The 19884-nt window shown below is 37.9% G+C and overlaps 3 protein-coding genes across 6 annotated transcripts in view; 2 read left to right on the plus strand and 1 right to left on the minus strand.

The window, feature by feature from the left end:
- Positions 1 to 127: 127 nt before the first annotated feature.
- LOC148059579 (tripartite motif-containing protein 54-like) lies at positions 128 to 7634 on the minus strand. Its single transcript, XM_087781795.1, has 11 exons — positions 7432 to 7634; positions 6851 to 7031; positions 4488 to 4669; positions 4236 to 4410; positions 4072 to 4167; positions 3934 to 4011; positions 2945 to 3100; positions 2614 to 2636; positions 2385 to 2509; positions 809 to 1206; positions 128 to 430 (listed from the first exon to the last, which is right to left on the minus strand). The coding sequence occupies exons 2-11, from the start codon at positions 7019 to 7021 to the stop codon at positions 344 to 346; spliced, it is 1491 nt and encodes a 496-aa protein (XP_087637921.1). The 5' UTR covers positions 7022 to 7031; positions 7432 to 7634; the 3' UTR covers positions 128 to 343.
- Positions 7635 to 8195: 561 nt separating this feature from the next.
- On the plus strand, positions 8196 to 10249 carry rps21 (ribosomal protein S21). 2 transcript variants are annotated; one of them, XM_087781797.1, is made up of 6 exons: positions 8197 to 8220; positions 8714 to 8792; positions 8860 to 8923; positions 9467 to 9538; positions 9945 to 10000; positions 10194 to 10249. In XM_087781797.1, exons 2-6 carry the CDS (start codon positions 8743 to 8745, stop codon positions 10201 to 10203), a joined length of 252 nt encoding a protein of 83 aa, XP_087637923.1. In that variant the 5' UTR covers positions 8197 to 8220; positions 8714 to 8742; the 3' UTR covers positions 10204 to 10249. The 2 variants fall into 2 exon arrangements, with proteins under 2 accessions (XP_087637924.1, XP_087637923.1); XM_087781798.1 differs by lacking the exon at positions 10194 to 10249 and having other exon boundaries at positions 8196 to 8220; positions 9945 to 10004.
- Positions 10250 to 18219: 7970 nt separating this feature from the next.
- lama5 (laminin, alpha 5) overlaps positions 18220 to 19884 on the plus strand; it is a 60493-nt gene continuing 58828 nt past the window's right edge. For 2 of the 3 annotated variants that reach the window (XM_087782315.1, XM_087782316.1), the window contains exon 1: positions 18221 to 18642. In XM_087782315.1, coding sequence (XP_087638441.1) covers positions 18376 to 18642 — 267 coding nt within the window. In that variant the 5' untranslated portion in view covers positions 18221 to 18375. Of the gene's footprint in view, positions 18643 to 19884 lie in introns of all 3 variants that reach the window. The other variant, XM_087782314.1, reaches the window with a different exon arrangement.

Genomic DNA, 19884 nt, shown 5'->3' on the forward strand with positions numbered 1-19884 from the left:
AACCCATTTTCTACAGTATGTGCTGAATAAACTATATATATTCATGAGTAAACACCCAATATTGTTCTGCAAATTTCTGTTTAATTTTCGTAAAAGTTAACTTGAACTTCCTTTCACGTCAGCATTCGATCGTCACGTGACTATAAAACTATAAAACTCACAAACGTGCCACATTTACGATGGAGGGTTTGGAATGAGCTGTAATAACACACGTCAGCCGCAAGGGGTCAAAAGAGCTTCATTTAACTCATTTTAAATCGTGTTGGGTCTTCTTTTTTTCAAAGACGGGTCGCAGGGTTTTGTTTTTTTTTTCTGCTGTGTTGCACATTTTTGGACCTTTTTTTTATGTGCAAATGAAGAAGCCGGTGTAGGACCAAACCCTCTGCAGGATGAGCAGGAAGGCCAGCAGGTAGAAGGCGAGAACTACAGCCTGTTTGAAAGACAAGAGCACAGATCAACATGAAAGGGTTAAGAAAAGTTGAAATAAATGTCAAAGGTCACGCTAAAAGATTGTAAATTGTTTCAAAATGAAGGGATTGAGAGGCAACACTATGAGAAAGAACATAGATAAAAATCTTGTTCAAAGAGGGAAAAGGAGATTTAATGATTAATAACAAATTAACTTAACACTGTAGACAGTTTTGTGTACAAAATTAACTTTTTTTCATGTAATCTTATTCACTCATTCTCCTCTCATTGTTGGGTGAAAATATCTCATAATTCCTAAAAAAAAAAAATGAATGTGTTTTACAATAAGGATTTCTTTGGTTTACAGAAAATACAATTGAAAAATAAGTTTGCTTGATACCTGCTGTGTACTCATCCCTTGTTCTTCTTTATCCATTATTATGCGAGTCTTGGCAACACATCCTTCCACCTTTTCTTCGACCTCACTCGTCACACGTTCTCCTTCGTCCTCCTTTTTGCCGACGCTATGGTCGACCGTCTCCAAACTCGTGTCCAGTAGATCGTCAGTCTCTGTGTGAGTTTCATCCTCCAACACCTCCTCGCACTCCCTCGCCAGGCTGGGACTTGAGGGACCCGTGACTGGTTCTGGAGGTGCTGCCGGTTCCGCCGTCATCATCATCTGCTCCGCGACACAAGTGTGTGGAATTGTCTTTATTTCTCCCTCCTGCTCTGACGGTCCCTCAGCTTCTGCTGGATGTGACTCGTCCTCAGACTCTTCAGCGCTGTTTTCTTCTTCATCTAGAAAGAACATTGGTACATATGAGAGATCAACATCAAATTTCACATTTACACAGTGTTTGTGTTGAAGTTTTGAACACATTTTCTAGGAAGATGCACTTATTTTTAGCATCTAACCACTAATTAGTGGCCCTTTGGTTGTGTCTAAGTGGCTCTTGTGGAGTCAAAGTAAAAGTTTAAACCTGATCATGTTGATCAGAACATGGGAGGATCACAGAAGCTTGATCTATCTTGTGTGTTTGTCTGCCTTTACCTAACATATCCTTTATCTTATCTTAAACACTGGCATCTTTATACATCACAATATCAACCTTATCTTTAATCTACTTTGATTTGGAACCAACCACCCCACAGGCCACATAAAATAACTTGACGGGCCAAATGTGGCCCCTTGGGCCATGAGTTTGAATCATGCAATGTGGATACTATAGTCATTTTATTACATTTTTCACCACTCATTACTAGTTGAAAATGAAAATGAAATTGTACTATTTAAATGTCCTTATTTGTCCATTTTGACAGTATTCATTGTCCCTTCAAAATAAAGTGTAAAATACTTTTTTTTTTTATCATTTAAACGTCGACAAATATACATAGAAATAAAAAACCGTGTGTTTAAGATTTATTTAGTAATAATGATTGATAATAAGATGTATAACCTCAATTTAACTTGAGTATTTTATAGTATGTGACTGAACTAACTAAAGCAAGTTTAAAACTCAAGCCTGTGAGAGAGATTCTACAACTCTTTTCATCAAAGTAGATCAATGTTCACGTTCATATTGTCACCTATAAAAGCCACAGTATTTGAGATAAAACAGAGATTATTGATGCCATAAATTTAAAAATCAACTTCAACTGCAACACCCTCCTGTGATTGAGTTTGACACCCCTTAAACTTAAACCATCCACCTTCTGGTAACTACGGCGACATCTGCCCAAGAAATTCACTCCAGGCTTTTGGCACCGATCAGAGAAACCTTTCAACTCCGGTGTATTCTGGTCATCGTGCGCCGGCGACAAAATCACTTTCTGCTACAAACTATTTTTGGTGTTACGAGTGTGTGTTACATCGTTACTCTTGTTTATGTCACACGTCTCTTCAAGGATCACTCACTAACATTCACGCCATCAAATAAACAACACATTAAACTCATGAATATATTTTCTCTTTTTACCTTTGATGAAGTCCAAGCTCCTCAGAGCTCGCTCCTGGCTGCAGAAGTTATATGTGAAGAGGCTCAGGTTCTCCACGGAGGGTTCAGGTGTCTGGGCTCGACAGTTGTTGGCTGCTGAGATCAGTCTTGGAGAAGAGAGGAGCGAAGATCAGGGATGAACGTGTCGGGTCACATGGTTCATGTGAGAGACAGGAAGAGCCTTCGAAACATACATTTTGACAATACTCACTGTGTGATCAGCTCTCCAGATTTCTGTTGGGGAAAATAAATGTGACAGTTATCCATAAATGCAGCACGGAGCAAGGGCATACATCTGCCAAGGAACTAATTTGCTATTGGTACGGACTTAAAGCAAGAACCTTAATCCAGTGGTCCCCAATTTATCAGTTATTACTATCTGAAATATGTTTTATTTTGAAAGAAAGTGGTATTTTCCCCGAAAGTAACAGTCTGTGACGATATTAGTCAAGTTTACACCCAAAATAAACATGTAAACTAGTGAAAATTAACATTATTCGATTCAATATAATGCTGATGGTGCAAAGAATTTATCCACTGACCTGCACAAACCCGGCTTCGTCGGACTCTTCCATGCTGCTCCGAGCTTGTTCTATCAGTCTGCAGTTGGCTGCTGTGTGGTCTCCATAGCGACGCATCAGCACTCTGGAGCTCCCGGTTTTCTCTTCCTCCTCCGAGCTGATCTGCAGCATCATCACCTAGATCGCATTCAAAGCATGTTCAGGATCTGTTGCAAAATATCTACCTTAGTCATTGTGAAATATACATGCTTTACATTTAATCTAAATTAAACATATTTGAATTTATTTTCTTTTTATTTCCCCCTTTTCAGGGGGTGGGGGTCTTCCTTTGTGCCCTCTTACAATAAACAAAGGGTGTTGAATTTCTGCAAATCTAAATGATTTGGTATAAACTACATATGGTTAAAATTTCTCCTAAATAATTGAATTTTCTTTTTTTTTCCATTGCTCCCCCTTACAAATGAACTGTGATGAAATAGTGTAAATATCCCTTATTTAGTATAAAATACTTGTTGTTTAGATTTCTAAATTTGACTTTTTTTTAATATGTATTCAAGTTCAAGTTCTTTATTTGTCAATTATACATGTATCAAGACGTGCAGCATAAATTAAATTGTGGTCCTCTCAAACCCACGATGCAAAAACATGAAGCAGACAACAAAAGGACTTCCAAAAGCAAAATAAATAATCAACAAAATGAAATAAATAAACAACAATACTTAAACAATCAACCAACAAACAGAACATAAAAAAAAATAAGTCAAGGTGAGAGTGATGGTAGGACAGGGAGGGAGTTTAGTCCTGATAGCCTGGTGGAAAAAGCTATATATATATATATGTTTATAATTGTATATGTGTGCGTGTATATGAAGGGGCTTGAGAGGTGGGGGTCTGCAGGGAGAGGGGCCTGAGCAATTCAGTACCCCTCTAAAAAGTAGGGGCTTGAGAGAGCAGGTGCAGGGGCCTGAGAAGACAGGTCTGCAGACTGTTCTGCAAAGGAGGACACAGACCTTTCGTTTCTCCTCCAGGATGGACAGCATGCGGTGGAATTGGTCCGACACCATCTGTTTCTGGGCGCTACAATTGTCCTGCAGGAGTAGCTTCAATGAAGTTTTTCGTCGCCTTTGAATAAAAAGTTGGACGCAAACCTCGATACTTCTGCAGGAATCCTCCAACTCGCCGACCAAGGTCTGCGCTCGGACGGAGATCAACTTGAGGGAATTGATTTCTTTGCTCAGCTCGTCCTGGGGAGAATCAAACGATCTTTAAATTAGATTTAGAAATTATTTTGTGTCCACGTGGACAAACTTACCTTCTGCAGCTGATGGATGTCGGTCAGAGGAGCCACCTGACAGGACTGATGAGCCCCGAACACTTTACACAGGGAGCAGGTCGGGACCTGGCAGGTCACACAGAAGATGTTGAGCTTCTCGCCTTCATGATCCGAACACGTCAAACCCGGAGAAGCTTGAAGAGGCGATGTAGGCCTGAGAGGGAAGATCATAAATCATGAGAAGTAACCACCAAGTAATCTAATCCTCCTCTCATATTCCCTGCTCCTCACGTCTGAACTCTCTCTGTGTTGCTGACTTCCTCTTTGTAGATGTCGATGATGTTCTCCACCAGCAGGTTTCGTGGTAAGCCGTAAACGCCGTGGCGGTCCAGAACCACGTCGAAGTGGCAGGTAGGGCAGCGGAAACGCCCGCTGTTGATGATCATGGTCGTCCGAGCCTGAAACAAAGAGGGCTGAGCACAAAAACAAAGAGTCAGAAATGTGAGTAGTTGACTAAGTTATCAATAATCTCTATTCATTGGCTACGATTAAACACTAGCATCTTTATCACAATATCCAGTGTTCGAAAGTTCAATTTCTACGTGAACTACGTAGGTCAGTACTGTTTCATTTGAAGTGAAATTTATGTTGCCACATTATATACATCAAAATATAACATGCTTTTTTAAATTGTGAAATAAATCTATATTTCCACAGTAAAAACATGAATGAAAGAACTGATGAACTGTTATAAGGAGCCGGATGTAAACTAATGTAGAATTTCAATGTTATTATTTTACATCATATTTAAACTAGAGGAATGGATAGACGGATGGATGAACTTTATTGATAGATAGATTTATTTATTTATTAATCCCTCTGGAAATGTAGTTTAGGAAATCGTGTTTCCATTTCACAGCAGACAATAGAAGGTGCAGCAAGTTTAATAAGAATCTGTTTCCCCTGTATTTATGTTTTTATAAACAGTGAATAAACATTTAAACATGAAAGTATATGAATGAAACAAATCAGAGAAGGAAATATATTGTTTGTCTTCTGTTAAATGTACTTTAGCCTCAGACATGTCCGCAGGTTCTTTGCATCTCAGTAGCAGGTGAAAAATGCAACGCAGAAGTAGCTCCTTTATATTTGGATTATGATGGAGTGAGACACATAAAATGAGTCGGATGTGGCCACAAAACTTAAGTTCGACACAAGTGAATCATTGATAAAAAGTTTTCTGGTCGCTCGGGCGACAACAGATCAATATTATCTGGGGCAGAACTAGAGTTATGAGCAACAATGAAGGACAAAGAAGATGAATAAAGGCAGGGGTTAAGGGGACGATGTGGGGGGGAAAGCAGACCAAAATAGAGGCATCTAATAATCCTCAGCTGCTGCTGGACCTGATTGGAGGGATTACAGGTTGTCAGAGGATGGTAGAGGCAAGTGTCATGTTGGTTAAAATACATCCCTGACATGAGTTTAGTGAGTTAGATCTTAAATTAAAGGCTTTAAAATGGATTTAAATAGAAGCTAACCTACAACGTTATGGCCCATAAAGATCTAATTCGACAAATATGACATGTAGGAATGAGTTCTTCTTTTCTACTAATTTTATTTCTTTCTTGTTTAAATTGACAAAATAATTGGAGCTCCATATCAAATAAAAGATGCTATGACACATGTCGGCCATTTTCTTCCCTCCCATTCAAAACAATAGCAGCAAATCTGGGTCACAACAGGTGCTAAACAAGAGGGTTTCCGTCAACGTCTCATGTCCTAATTTAGACCCTGATAATCTTCGACACTGACGTGCAAACAACTGCAACACAGTACTGAAGACGAAGAATATGAATTAAAAGTTATACCTTTCCTCTTAGGCCTCATGAATTTTAGTATCACAAAATATATTCATCAATTGTCTTTTGCAGATTTTGAGATTAAATCATATACTTTTTTTTCCAAATCTACCTGACAATCCTTCTATTTTATACTTAAGATTAATCGTGATAAATCAAAGCGTATGACTGCGACTTTTTTAATTGATTGACAGCAATGTGTTACCCTTTCGTTCATTGACTATTATAACTGTCTTTTATTCCTTTTTTTTCTTGCATGAATAGTAAACGACTGCTTCATTTCATTTTCCGTAGAGAGGCAGACATACTGTATATATGAATAAAACAGAAAGACTTTGCACAACTTTGGGAACAATAGGTCATGTATGTATGTTAACTTTATCTATTAAGAAAGCCAAAGGAAAAGAGAAACTTAGAGAAAAGCCTTGACTAGCCTTCTCTTTTTTTGTTTCTTGGAGACTGCACCGGTGCACAAATTATTATTATTTATTTATTTTATGTTGTGGTTGTTCGTAATGTGTGTGTTATAGATGAAACTGGAATTTTTAATAAACAATTTTAAAGGAAAAAAACACCTGTTCCTTTGTTGTTACTTGATCATTACGTGTTTCAACCGACAACTGTTTCCCACAGAGAAAGTGAAATATATTCCTCATCTCTGCTCTACTGCTCTTGCTTTTGACTCTATAGATTTTTTGGGCTCTTACAACAACTGACCCCGATAAAGACATAAGTGGTAGAAAAGCATAAGAAAGGTAGTTAGAAAGTCTCTGAGAGAATGGCACTGCTCACCTGGTAGAGCTCATTGGCACACTTCCTGCAAAGGTTATGCTGACAGGGCAGGATAACCACGGGTTTGTTGAAGATCTGGAGGCAGATCGGGCAGGTGAGCTGCTTCTCCAGCACGCCCAGCTCCGCCGGTTCAATTCCTCGCAGTTGACTCAGGTCTGTGGGCAGTGACATGGCTGTCCGCCTGTGGGAATTGAGAAAAATGTCAACGTTTGTTCATATTTAGGGGGAAAATACTTGAAAAACAGTAAAATAAAACTAGAAAAAATACAAACAGGGCGTCAACAAGTGACGATTCATGTTGTGGCGTTTTAAAATAGATTATAGATTATGTAATAAACATGATTCAGACATTTAACCGAAGTTATAAGAAATAACTAAAGGTTAAAATATAGGACCGCTTTGGTGCAGTGTGAACAAATACATATCATAATATTAATTAACTTTGTAAATAACATTCTCCTATATTATTTAACTCAACAAACACATTTTTTTTAAATGACTTGATTTGCATTCATACATACAAAGTGAATATCTTACAGAGAACAGAATAATGATGAATAATAAAATAATGATTGACTTACTTATTCAGATTAATGTCATCCAAAAGTTCAAATTCTCGACTGATATCGAATTAAAAGGTCACAGGTGACCCCCCCAGCTCCCGGGACTCTAACAAGGCAGGTGTGGACATCACATAGTTCTCCTGATCCTCCTTTTCCTGCACATTTTCAACTCACTTCTCCACACTCATGGTCAGTGTTTTGGATTGTGTCGCCGATGCTTTCTTGCCATCTGCAGCCCGAGTGAATGTATTTTGAGTTGGGAGAAAACAGGGCATAAGGGGGAGGACTCACTGGAGAGTGGGGGGGGAGTCGAGTTTCAACTCTGAATATTAGTCACACGAACATACACACGGACACACCAAGTGTGGAGATGAGAATGTGTAAGAATAAAACTAAACAGGTGGTTTCTCTTTTTATTTTAACATAATATTAGTATTTATCTGAAAAGAAAAAACTGTTTTTAACATAAATATAGTATGAATGCTCAACTTAATAAACGTGAAGACAGAACAAGTTAAACAATTGCAGTAATGTAACATAATAAAAACTTAAAAGATAAAACTAACATAAATGTGATGTAATCATGTTAAAGGCGGAGAAATCTGATTTTATTTGTAAATGTATTCATAAAGAGAGAGGAATGGAAAGGAGGAGGTGGATTAAATTAAAGCTTCCATTATAAATGTAATATATTTGAGATAAATACTATCAAGCTTCCAGCAGACGGCGACAGAAACGGGGTCAAATGGAAGATTCTTCTTCCGGGTCGTCTGTCCTTCCTTTCCTGTCGGCCCTCAGTCGCTTACGGTTGGTGTCTTCCGAGCTCTTGTTATAAAACGCTCTTTAAAACGCCACTGGCCCGTCGATAAACGCATTTCTTTGTCGAATTGTTCCCTTCGTGTCGCTGGCTGAACAACCTTGATAGTTGAAGCCTGTTTTGAATAGAAGAAACCTGTAAACAAGGCGTGTTGCAAAAGGCTTCGGTGAGCAGCCGCATGCTGCCTGATGCTAACAGCTAAGCTACCTAGCATGTTGGATTTAATGCTTATTCCCGTCGATTACATATTTTATAATCGCATTTGTGTCTTATTCATAAGGTTTTATCTTTGTTCCCCAAGTAAACGGTTCAGTCTTGTGTGATATGCTATAGTTTTACTTAAACAAAGTAAAATTACTGTCAGGCGATACACTTAAAAGTGTTCTGATAACGTATTCGCTAATTTCTAACTGTTTCTACACTTTACCTTTATTTAAAGGGCTCATATCGACTGTCAATTTTCTTTGTTTCTGTTTAATTCAGGTGTCTAGGAGACCTGCCATTTTTCAGTCATGCAGAACGACGCTGGTGAATTCGTGGACCTTTACGTCCCCCGTAAATGGTGGGTTTCTTTATTATTTATTTTTCTTATCAGTGGAAATAGTTATTCATCCGTCTTTGTCTTGCAGCTCTGCTAGCAACAGGATCATTGGTGCTAAGGATCATGCATCTGTCCAGATCAACATCGCAGAGGTATGTTCAAATCTTCAGATTGATTTTGAAGCTTCATGCTGATTTTATTTACACTTCAGCATTTTCATCATTTATGATGGTCAACAGTAGAGTTTGAATTCAAAACACAAGTTCCCCAAAGTTTTAAGTTTTAGGGAAACCTGAACTCAAACTTATTTTATCATTTTGAAGGTGCCATGTGGCAGTAGTGGGTGTTAAAAATATGTTCTGAACTTGACCGTATGGGTATTGTTTAAAACTCATGAACAAGCCAATGAACAAGCAAGTATATTGCGTGTGTTAACATTTAAACGCTATACATGCGCTCAGTGTGAGATCTCCAAATTTCTATCATAAAATGACTTAATGTCAGCTTGATTTTGTTTTTTAAAAATAACTGATTTATGAATCCATCTTTCTACATTGAAGTAGCCTTTAACTATATTATACACAGTGTCAAATTGTTAAATTACTTTTCTAATACACAAGATGGCTGTTGCTTGGCTGTTGGGCATCTTTACCTCAATGTTAAGCGCTTTTAAAAACCCATTGTCTTTTCTGCAGGTTGACAAGGTAACTGGACGCTTCAACGGTCAGTTCAAGACCTATGCCATCTGTGGTGCCATCCGCAGAATGGTAAGTACTTTTTTTTTTCCCCACGCCACCTTTTTGCACTGAAGGTTACTCTGTGGATTTATATTTCAAATTATGTTGATAAACTTAATCAGATTCACCCTATCTAATCAAAATTTTAATTGATGATATGGTTTATTAAAACAATTGTTCACTAATGTACTCTATATACTTGCTGAATATTTCCACACCAAGGTTTATCAAGACTATTTAAATTCGTTTCTTCAATGATCGCTTGTAGATTTAGTTTTTTTTTTCACTGAGAGAATTAACCAGTAGGAAAGTAGAAGAAATGTAACCAGCTGCTGTTGGTGGAGAAAAACATTTTCAGCTTAATTTCCTTTTGGTTATTTATTTATTTCTCACCTTTCATTGTTACCATCGTTTGAACTGTTCTCTTATTCGACAGGGTGAGTCTGACGACTCCATCCTCCGGCTCGCAAAGGAGGACGGCATGGTTTCAAAGTAAGACCAGTTGTTTCAAGTTGAGCACATTTACAATGAGTGCATCTGTTTAAGAGAAACAAACTTTCTATTCTAGAAAATATCGTAACTGTTTTAATATAGATTCCCATTGTATATTTGTCATCTGCAATTGTGCTGTATGAAATAACTGACATTCGTATGATGATCGTAATGTTTTCCTTCTTTCCTCCAGGAACATCTGAACTTGAAGCTGTGGAAACTTTGTAAAAATAAAAATGCCAAAAACAATATTTGACTTATTTTTCTTTGTTTTTTAACTTCCCACTGTCAGTTACTTTTTTAAATAAATAAAAAATACAATTTATTATCGGGTACAAATCTTGGATTTGCATAATATAATCAGACAGAGGCTCGGTTTATGAAATTTCTACCTTTTTTAGCAGAATGGTGTTTTAGTTGAGCCTTAATCGGAACTTCATGTTTTCAAATGTGAGTTATAAAGATGAATGAACTGTGTAATGGAGTAAATATTTTGCTTAGAAATTTAAAGCGGTACAAATTTCGAGTTTGTTTTTCGATTTGACTAAGAAATCCATTAACCATGTCGCCTTGGATTGTCTTAACATGTTCAGCATGTAAAGGTTGGTATGTTAGACTAGCTGCATTCAATGACTTGTCTCGTCTTTGCTTACCCAGAGTCGTGTCACAGTGCGTTCATGATATTAGTCATTGAAAGGGGTGTGTTCCTTATAATAGTGCTGTGGACTCTCAACTAGTGAGATGATATGTTCTGTGAAGAAACTGGTGTTAAACAGGTGAGCCTTAGTCTAAAAAACCTGAGAAGCTTGGGTTGTTCCAGACATTGTTCAAATCAAGAGACACGTGGAAGAAAACGGAATCATTTGAAGAATATCAAAGACCAAAGGTAAGTAATGAGACTTAAAAGAATCTTATGTGAAGTCAATTTATTGGCAAGAAGCCCCAGAAAAGTCCCACTGATGAAAATAAAGAAAAAACCTGCTAAAAGATTCCAATTTGCAAAAGACCATATTAACTGCCCTGAAGAGAAATGGAGAAACATTTATTCACCGGTGAACACAAGATTGTTTATTTTGGGTCTGGAGTTATAATGGTACACGCATCATGATCTAGGAATAGGTACTGATGTCCATGCGATGTTGATGATTCCCTCGTCCCACATGACGGAAATACTAAATGCATTCCACAGTAATTGCAGGAACTCAATTAGTTGAACATTAGCAACCTAAGTAAAAATAAAAATAATTTACTTTAAAAAAAAAGCTTCTCGAGAAAGATAATGAATAGTGGCACATATACTACCGAGTTAATAAAATATTGCTGAACATGTTCGATGTTTTAAACTGCATTCCAGCTTTTGCAAATGTTTCTCCTTGACAGCAACTGTATTACTTTGTCTTTGCCAGTAGGTGGCAGCATATGACAGGAAATTCGATTTTTCGATTCTTCTATGCAGGTAATCCATGTTTGGAAAAACATTAATTTGACAAATATAAATACATATATTTCAGTCTCTTTTCATTTCTTTTCGACGTCAAATATGTACACTTCAGTCAAATTTATTTCAAGGCACCACAACGGAACATATGACAGGTAATGTATGAGAAAATACCTTTTTAACCTAATGAAAGTTTACCTCTGTTTACTTCATTATTTATTTAAATAACTTTTTTAAAGCAATTCAATGAACTTTTTTTTAATTTTTAATGTGTACATGACGATAAAGTTTTACCTTGCCTTACCTTACTAAACTAGTATGTGCTAGCTAACCACTTAATGCTAACAGCCAGAGCTAACTTTACAAATGTGTTTAATTCATTGAATTGATAGAATTGATATTGTTTGAGTTAAAAAATAACATTTAAAATCAGAAATGTATGCATTTGTTGTTTGAAAGTAGAGATAAGCGTTGAGCACTCAAGATATTGTCGCTGTTTAATTGAATAAAAAAGATGTAGCTTTAGCTTCTCACGGCCCTGCAGACAGAATGACAGGGTACAGTGAAGGTCACACCGGTCATTACGCTAAACACGGTTGACGGTGTGTGTGAGAGCGTTTCTAAAACACCGCTCTGACCCTTTACTAAGGTAACGACGGCTGTCATCAACTGACGCTTTACGGCTTTTTTCCCACACATTCTCTCTTTTCCCCTTCAGGTGAGGGGAAGGACTAGGACAAGAAGGATGTCATCATCGTCTCCATCACCTCCTCTTCCCTCGCTTTTTTTTTTTTTTTTTCCCAGCACTCCTAAGGCGTAGGCAGGTGTGTGAACGCCACCAAACACTTTGATTTATCATGCATTTTAAGCAGAATAACTTCGATTTGACACACGTATTGTGTTATGTTTTGAATACAAACTCACAAGATGAACGTGAAACACTATAGTGCTGCTAAGACGAGTCGCAACTCGCCAAACAATGGCTTGAACAAAAAAAAAAGGACGGAAGCCCTTCGTGCTGGTGCCTAACCCCCTCACCTGGCCCTCTTGCATACCTCTCACACACACACACACACACACACACATGCATCGCAGACAAAGAACCCCCTGTTTCTACTTTCGAGACAAGGAACATGGAACCAATGCACACCTATGGCAGAGTTTATGGTACACGTTTTAATGATTAATGGAGCATAAGCATGTGACAAACAAGGGTATAAAAATGTTGTGTAACTTTCACCATGAACCTTTCCTCTTCTTTTTTCATCACATGCTCACCTTTTGTCTCCTGTCAGACTCTAGAACACTTCAAAGTAGTGAAATCTATGAAGGGAAATTACTTAAAAAGCTGAAATTTTGAAGGAAAAGCGGAAGGAAGAGAGACAATGGTGGTCTGAGAATCTTTAAAAAACATTAAAAAAAAAAAGTCAAAGATAAAGTCGCTCCAATTGTCTGGAGAAATTTGATGAAACCTGGTCGCCTTTTATGCAATATGAGATCTGAACCTTTTTATTAGACATTTACGCTAAATGGTTTAATTTATGGAATTAGTTATTTTTAAAACGAATTTTGTTATTATTTCAACATAATTATTTATTTATATTCATTTGAATCAATTGGATTATTCCACTATATGTACTGAACTACATGTGTCTTGTACTTGTACAAGTATTTTTAATCTGTTTTACAATTAATGTGTGTATTTATACAAATGTTTTTACTATTATTATCATTTTCTTTTTTCCATGATTATTAAATATTTTACAGGGTTGGGATTTTTTCCGTTTGTCTTACGCTTGAATATTTATAAAAATATGTATTTGAAAAAACAATAAATATAATATTTATCTTAGGTCTATTTAACTGTGTTAAATATCTTTAAAAATAGATATTTTGACCGTAAAGTACTTGCATGAAACATTCATGGTGTTACGTCGGTCTTCGTCTGGTAGAGAGAAAGAGGAACAAAAGTGCGCGAGAACGCAGAGGCCCCACGTCGAGTGTGTGTCGCCTGAGATGTTTTGTCGAAGCAGACAAAGAAAAGGACATGTAGGTACCTGTCTCACACACACACACTATTAAGTCTGCTGTCAACCCCAAACATCCCCTCCCCACCCCTGAGCACTTCAAACAGATCAGCCCTCATCTCGGCGCGTTTGTCAGTCCATGTTCCAGCTCTATCTGATCCAGCAGGCAGGCCGAGCATCAGAAGAATGCTGCAAATAGACAAACCATATTTATTCAATACAGTTATCTAGCCTGGTGTCCTGCTGTTTTGGCTGCTTCCACAGAAACTCATATCATATCCTGGCATCTGGAGACTTAAGTAAAGTTTGGACTTAAAACAGACTTTCACAGATGAGATAGAAATGAAATAGGTCTTCGTTTTTAGATGACTCAAAAGGATAATATGTTTTAGAAAGTGGCATTTTGGAGCAGGTTTTGCCCTAATTTAGCTCTGATTCTTGACACGGATTTGGAAGAATAATTTGAAGAAGTTGCAGTTACAGAAAATTATGTTACAAACATTTTTTTGGGCAAAATATCCAGAAATAACATTATTTAAGGGCAGAAATGTAAAAACAAAATACTCATTAGTATTATAGTTGAAACAGAAACCTTTGTAATTCTCTACCTATTATTATTCAATTCTAGCTTTAGCATAAATATTCCAAATTCAAACATTTTACTATCCAAGAAGGTTTTGTCTATACTTATTCTTTTGGCATCTAATATGTATTACTTTAATGTCATTTATTCATATTTTTTGTTATATATTACTTCATTCTAAATTGCCACAATCCTTAACTTTTCTACTTGTTTGTGTGCAATTTGCGACTGCAAAAGCCAATCTTGATGCAGCAGTTAGCAGTTTCCACGGTAACAAGTGGCCCGGCTCACTTCTATTCTGGTCCTCCGGGTAGCCAGGAAGCAGATTAGTTCTAGAGTTTAGGGGGGGTGGGTGGGGATGAGGGGATTAAAGAGGTGAGACGACAAGCCGCCTTTCATCTCGTCACTTAATTTTTTCTTCAGGGAATCTTCCTCACATGTTTGTATTTTTACAGTCTACAGACGATGAAATGCCCTCAGTTATGCTCCGTCATTCATGGAAAAACGGTTTCCATGATATATTTCCTCAAAACTATATGAACCACAATTTTCCAACTCATGTCTCGGGGGCCGTAAGCAGCCTGCCAAATCATTTTATGTGGCCCGTCGGATTGTTGGCTCAAAATTAAAGTATATTAATGTTCATGGTCATATGGTGACCTATAGATTCTATTGTTTAAGGTAAGATAAGGGACAAAGATGACAATAATAATACAGAGACTTCCCTGTTCGTCCGCGAACAAGCATGCTTACAGATTTTTGGGACAGATACAGATTATGAAGGCCAAAAATACGAGTAAAACTGGAAGAACACACAGAAAATTCAGATGAATTAAGCCTCAAAGGATGACAAAATCAAAGTCAGACTTCTAGTTCCTGTTGCACACATATTTATTCTGGCCCTTTTATGTGATTGAGTTTGACACTCGTTTTATAAACCTTCATCTTTTAATGACAGCTGCAAAGTCCATGACTGACTCTGAGATCTTCTGGTCTTCAATGTTACGAAATAATGAGAGTGACTCATGGGAATTAATCTGAGGCGTGAGAGTTTAAAGTCTAGACGTGGGTTTTCTTAGCCAAAGCAAATCGAAATATCCGCCCTGTGGCACTTTTAAGAGACGTTTTGGACGTGATCAGGCAAAGATATGATATCATAAATCTGACCTCTGCTGCGTGTATCATTCTAGATCAACATGTTTGATGTCATTAACTCTGGACGTGTCTGTTTGACACAATGGACTGTGGAATGTTCTAGTGTGTCAGTGAATGAAGCTCCGCTGCATTAACACACTGCTCCGAGACTCCTTTAAACTACAGGAGGTCACTGACCCCTGCTAGCTTGTGTGTGTGTGTATGTATGTGTGTGTGTGTCAGTGGGTGTGTGTGTGGGTCCGTGTATGTTGCGAGTGCGACAACGAGAAGTTGACGGGTCAGAGTTCAGCATGTGTTAGACAGAGAGTGGAGGAAGTGGAAGTGTTGAAGGTTCTGGACTCTGGACACCGGATCGTTGATAGTTAAGGACAAACTAACCCGCTGATGCCCGAGAACGCTGCTTTAACTCTGCTCAGCAGATGTTACCTGCGCCTGGGTGTGTGTTAGTGAGCGACTCTTTCATCCTCTAATGTGGTTCCTGCAGTTTAATTAGACGGTGCTGCTCCGCGACGCATGAGAAACACACCAACACACAGCTGTTCAGGTGCTTCCTGCATCTTTCTCACACACCTTTTTTGGAAAAAAAAACCTACACAGCACTCTTTTGTATGTATTTTTTTTAATGAATTAAAAATAAAATACTGAGCACAAAAGTTGATGAATGCAGAATACTGATTATTTTATTTATATATTTGGTTTTATAGGACAAAACATTGCCTTTCACAAATAGTTGTGTTGCTTTTTTTTCCTCCCGTAAGAAAACTAAACAAAAAAAACAATTAATACTACAATTAGCAACAATATATTAATTATTAAAAAAAGTAGAATTGATTTGCAATGTAAAGCGCATAGTGCTCGACAGAAATCACAGCAATCAATGTATTATACAGCGCAAAAAACATGACTTATTCCCACAAGAAAAACTTAATTCAGTTAAAAAAAAAAAGGATAAAACCTATTATATGACATTAGCAACCTCCTCTAGTTTGTGTTCGTTACTAATCTTGTACGGTAAAGTCATTTTTTTCTCGGCAAGTTAAAGAATGAGCCTCATACACTGAATGATGAATTTAAAATTTGAATAGTGCCTACATTTTTACCAATTTAAGTAAGTAAAACACATATCACCCAGTGCATTCTGAAAATTACTTGTGTTTCTATTTTGTAGGAGGAATATGGATGAAAATATATCTCTTCAGAAATATGGTGCGGTAAATAGAATACTTGAATATTTATACATCAACATGTAGCCCCTTGATTTCACCATTAAAGACGTTGTGGTTTCTGTTCCTGGGAACTCCTAACACCCCTTAACCTCTCCTTGATGTCATGCCAGTCCTTGAAGAGCTGCTTGCATCCTAAACGGTTTCCAAGTTTTCTTCTGGTGACTTGAGTGTCCTCATATATTCTCCTTATTCTCCTTCTGCTCTATTCAGTCCTGGAGGGTTGAGTTGAGTAGGAGCCAGGAAGCTTTTTTTTTATTTTTATGTGACAGGAACTTTTTGAGGGTGGCAGAGTTAGTGTTGAGATGGAATAATAAGGACTATTCAGCTCAGAGAAGAAATCGAATCTATCTATCTTGGGTTGTGGTCTTGTTGTCCGTAGATGCAGGTAAACCTGATAACCGACCAATCAAACGACTGCTCCTGAAGGCCACATGCCCTCCTAACTCGAAAGTGAAACAAAAATGTTAATTTACTGGACGGGAAGTTTCATTCTTTGAGGCTCAAGTCACCTGAATCCTCTCTGTTTATTCTCCTTCAACACCATTTGAACTCCAACCTATATCATATCTGCCCCTTATCTTAAACACATGATCATTTATTATTTATTTATATATCTAATGTTGTGTATTCAGAGATCTCTCTCCACAGACTGTGTGTGGCCTTCTGTGTCCCCCTTGTTTGTTTTTAACACCTGTGTGTTGGTTTCTGTTTGTGTTGAGATCCCCAGGTTTGCCTTTGAGTGTGTGTGGTTCCATTTCCCATTTGTTGCCTGAGACGCTGCAGAGAAGATGAATGGGAGAAATTGGCTTAAGGAAAGATAAAGTCATAGTGGATTAGCTTGTGTAGATAACTCTGTGAAAGGCTTATGTAGGAATGTCTTTATGAAACTGGTGCTTTAACAATTAATTTAAAATGATCACAGTGTTGTAAATAGGAGCAGGCGTGTCAAACTCAGTTGTGGGTCGAAATAAAAGTAATATTTATAACTTTCTGTAACAAGAAGTATGACTACATCAATGTTTTTTCCTTACTTTTAGAGGTTCAGTGTATCTAAATGATCTTCTATGTCGTTTTCATCCTTTCAAACTAATTTATTTCCTTTGAAATCAGTTTAACTGTTATTTGGAATTCTCTGTATAATTGTAAACATGTCAAATTATATAATGCATGTTTCATATTATTATAAACATAAGTCTTACACTGATTTTTACCAAAAAAATATAATTTTTTTTCATGTTTAAAATAATAACAAAATGAAACATTATCATTAAAACACATATAATTAAAACAATGCCCTTGTTATTATACTTTTTTAAAAACAAAAATAAATAAATGTCTTGCATCACAACAGGTATCTAACAAGGATCACAACAAAGTAGTGAATTTCTACTTGAAAAGAGGGACATTGATTTTAAGTTCTTAAATAATCCTAAAAAATGGTCGACATTTTTATTAGAATTACCCTTTTTATCAAGATGGAGCAGAATACCAACTTTTATATCTTTAAAAAATCACCTTTTTCAACCTGTGCATGATACACTTACATTTATCAGGTCAATATTGAATCTTTTTTTAATCCTAAATTGTGATTTTATGCTTAAATAAGTGACCTGATCGTGATCCACCAGCATCCATCCCATGAGTGAGAGTTCTTGAAAAAAACCCAGGAACCCTCTGTCGGTGGCTGTGCCCACCTCCAGCCACTAGGGACGGACCTACCGACAGAAAGGGGGAGGGAGGACTGAAGTTTGGAAAAGGTGCCTCTGTTGGAAAGACGAAGAGAGAGACGGGGCCAGAACTCTCGACAATCCTTTTACTCCATCTCTTTTTTTTCACCCCCCCATACAACCCTTTACAGATGCCGCTTTCCCCTAGAAGGTAGCAGCAGAAGTTCCATCTCTTCCCAAGTTCGACTAGTTCTCGGTGCGGGCGGACAGGTGGATCTGATGGCGAGGATCTTGCCGGCTCCACGCAGCCTGATGCGGGTCCTGCTCCTGCTCTGGTCTCTGGGCTGGACGTCTGGCCAGGAGTTGCCGGCGAACGGCGTGAACGGCTACAGCCTCCACCCGCCGTACTTCAACCTGGCGGAGGGCACGAAGATCACGGCGACGGCGACCTGCGGCGAGGACAACGACACCGGGAGGTCCGTGCAGGACTTGTACTGCAAGCTGGTCGGCGGCCCAGTCTCTGGAGACCCGAGCCAGACCATACAGGTGAGCCCGGAACACCTTTGACGCGTAAGGATCTGGTGTAAAGTTCTTAACTTAAATTACAACCTATAATATCTTTATTTATCTTCACATAAATACATTTTGAAAACTAGTTTTCAGGCAACAATAGTGATACAATGTTAGTAACAATCATATAAAAAAATAAAGAAGGGGCAAGTACCTGTCCGGTGTCATTTCAGGTTAAAGTCATAGTTCACTCATTTTCTACTCTACTCTCTGAAAGACCGGTGCTCAGTTGTCTTCATCTTTGTCCAAAAAATACACACTTAAAAACAACCACATACCTCCATACTGCTCATCTAATGTCCATATTGTATTGAAGCCTCGACATGAGGAATTGTTCTGAAAAACTTAAATAAGTCTATATATTTTAAGTTTAATTAAGGTATTTGGTTGTTTTTAAGCGTCTTTTTGGACGAAGATGAAGACAAAGTCAACTGAGCTCCAGTAGCTACATTAAAATAAACTTTACTAATACAATTTTACTATAAAAGTGAACAGATTACTCTCCAAAATAACCCCAACAAATAGTCAACAATTAAAAATAAATTGATTGAAGTGTGAACTTTCACTTTAATGCTCGTCTTGATCTGTCTATAAAGATATGATCCACCATCAACCCCCTAATAATGCACTCCAGTCACTTCCATGACTTTAATCTGAGGTTATATATTTTCAGTCTTTACACACTCGACTGCCCTCCCAGTTGAACAGAGGGGGTCAGCAGTGTGCATAAATCTGCTGCTCACCCTGCCAAGTCATTATTTCATGCACCGCTTCCTTTGTGGGACTTGGCATCATGGCTCCCTTTATATAAGGACCCTTTTCCCATCGTCCACCAGAAATACAACTTCCAGTCTCTCGGCTATTGTGTTGCTTGTTGTTTCGCACACAGATGACTTTTTAACGATCGCCTCTATTAAAGTAACCGCCCGTCCAATTAACCCTCCCGAGTATCACCCGGTAACTTGATTATTGCGTGGATTAACCATTAAAAGGCACCACTGCAGGCGATAACAGACGAGCCCGTCTCCCACCTGCTCCCCACATTCCTCAGGGTGATTGACCCATGTCCTCCAATCAGCCCGGGTGTATCTGCGCCCGGGCCAAAGATTATCAAGAGTGTCTCTGCTGCTCAGAAGTTGGTGCCTTTAAGACTTCTTGTTCTTTAAGAAGTCTGTTTTTTTTAGGTGAAGTTGAAATTTAAACTGACAAGAAAAACCA

This window comes from Callionymus lyra, chromosome 19, assembly GCF_982586985.1.
Source record: "Callionymus lyra chromosome 19, fCalLyr1.hap1.1, whole genome shotgun sequence".
NCBI classification, from domain to species: Eukaryota; Metazoa; Chordata; class Actinopteri; order Syngnathiformes; family Callionymidae; genus Callionymus; species Callionymus lyra.

What these genes read in the sequence shown, in the direction of transcription:
- LOC148059579 (XM_087781795.1), bottom strand. Translation starts at nt 7,021, where the DNA reads ATGTCACTGCCCACAGACCTGAGTCAACTGCGAGGAATTGAACCGGCG. An exon ending in AACACAGAGAGAGTTCAGAC is followed by an intron (nt 4,411 to 4,487) that starts GTGAGGAGCAGG and finishes CTTCCCTCTCAG; the next exon opens with GCCTACATCGCCTCTTCAAG. An exon ending in GAGCTTGGACTTCATCAAAG is followed by an intron (nt 1,207 to 2,384) that starts GTAAAAAGAGAA and finishes TGTTCTTTCTAG; the next exon opens with ATGAAGAAGAAAACAGCGCT.
- rps21 (XM_087781797.1), top strand. Translation starts at nt 8,743, where the DNA reads ATGCAGAACGACGCTGGTGAATTCGTGGACCTTTACGTCCCCCGTAAA. An exon ending in TCCAGATCAACATCGCAGAG is followed by an intron (nt 8,924 to 9,466) that starts GTATGTTCAAAT and finishes TCTTTTCTGCAG; the next exon opens with GTTGACAAGGTAACTGGACG. An exon ending in GTGGTGCCATCCGCAGAATG is followed by an intron (nt 9,539 to 9,944) that starts GTAAGTACTTTT and finishes CTTATTCGACAG; the next exon opens with GGTGAGTCTGACGACTCCAT.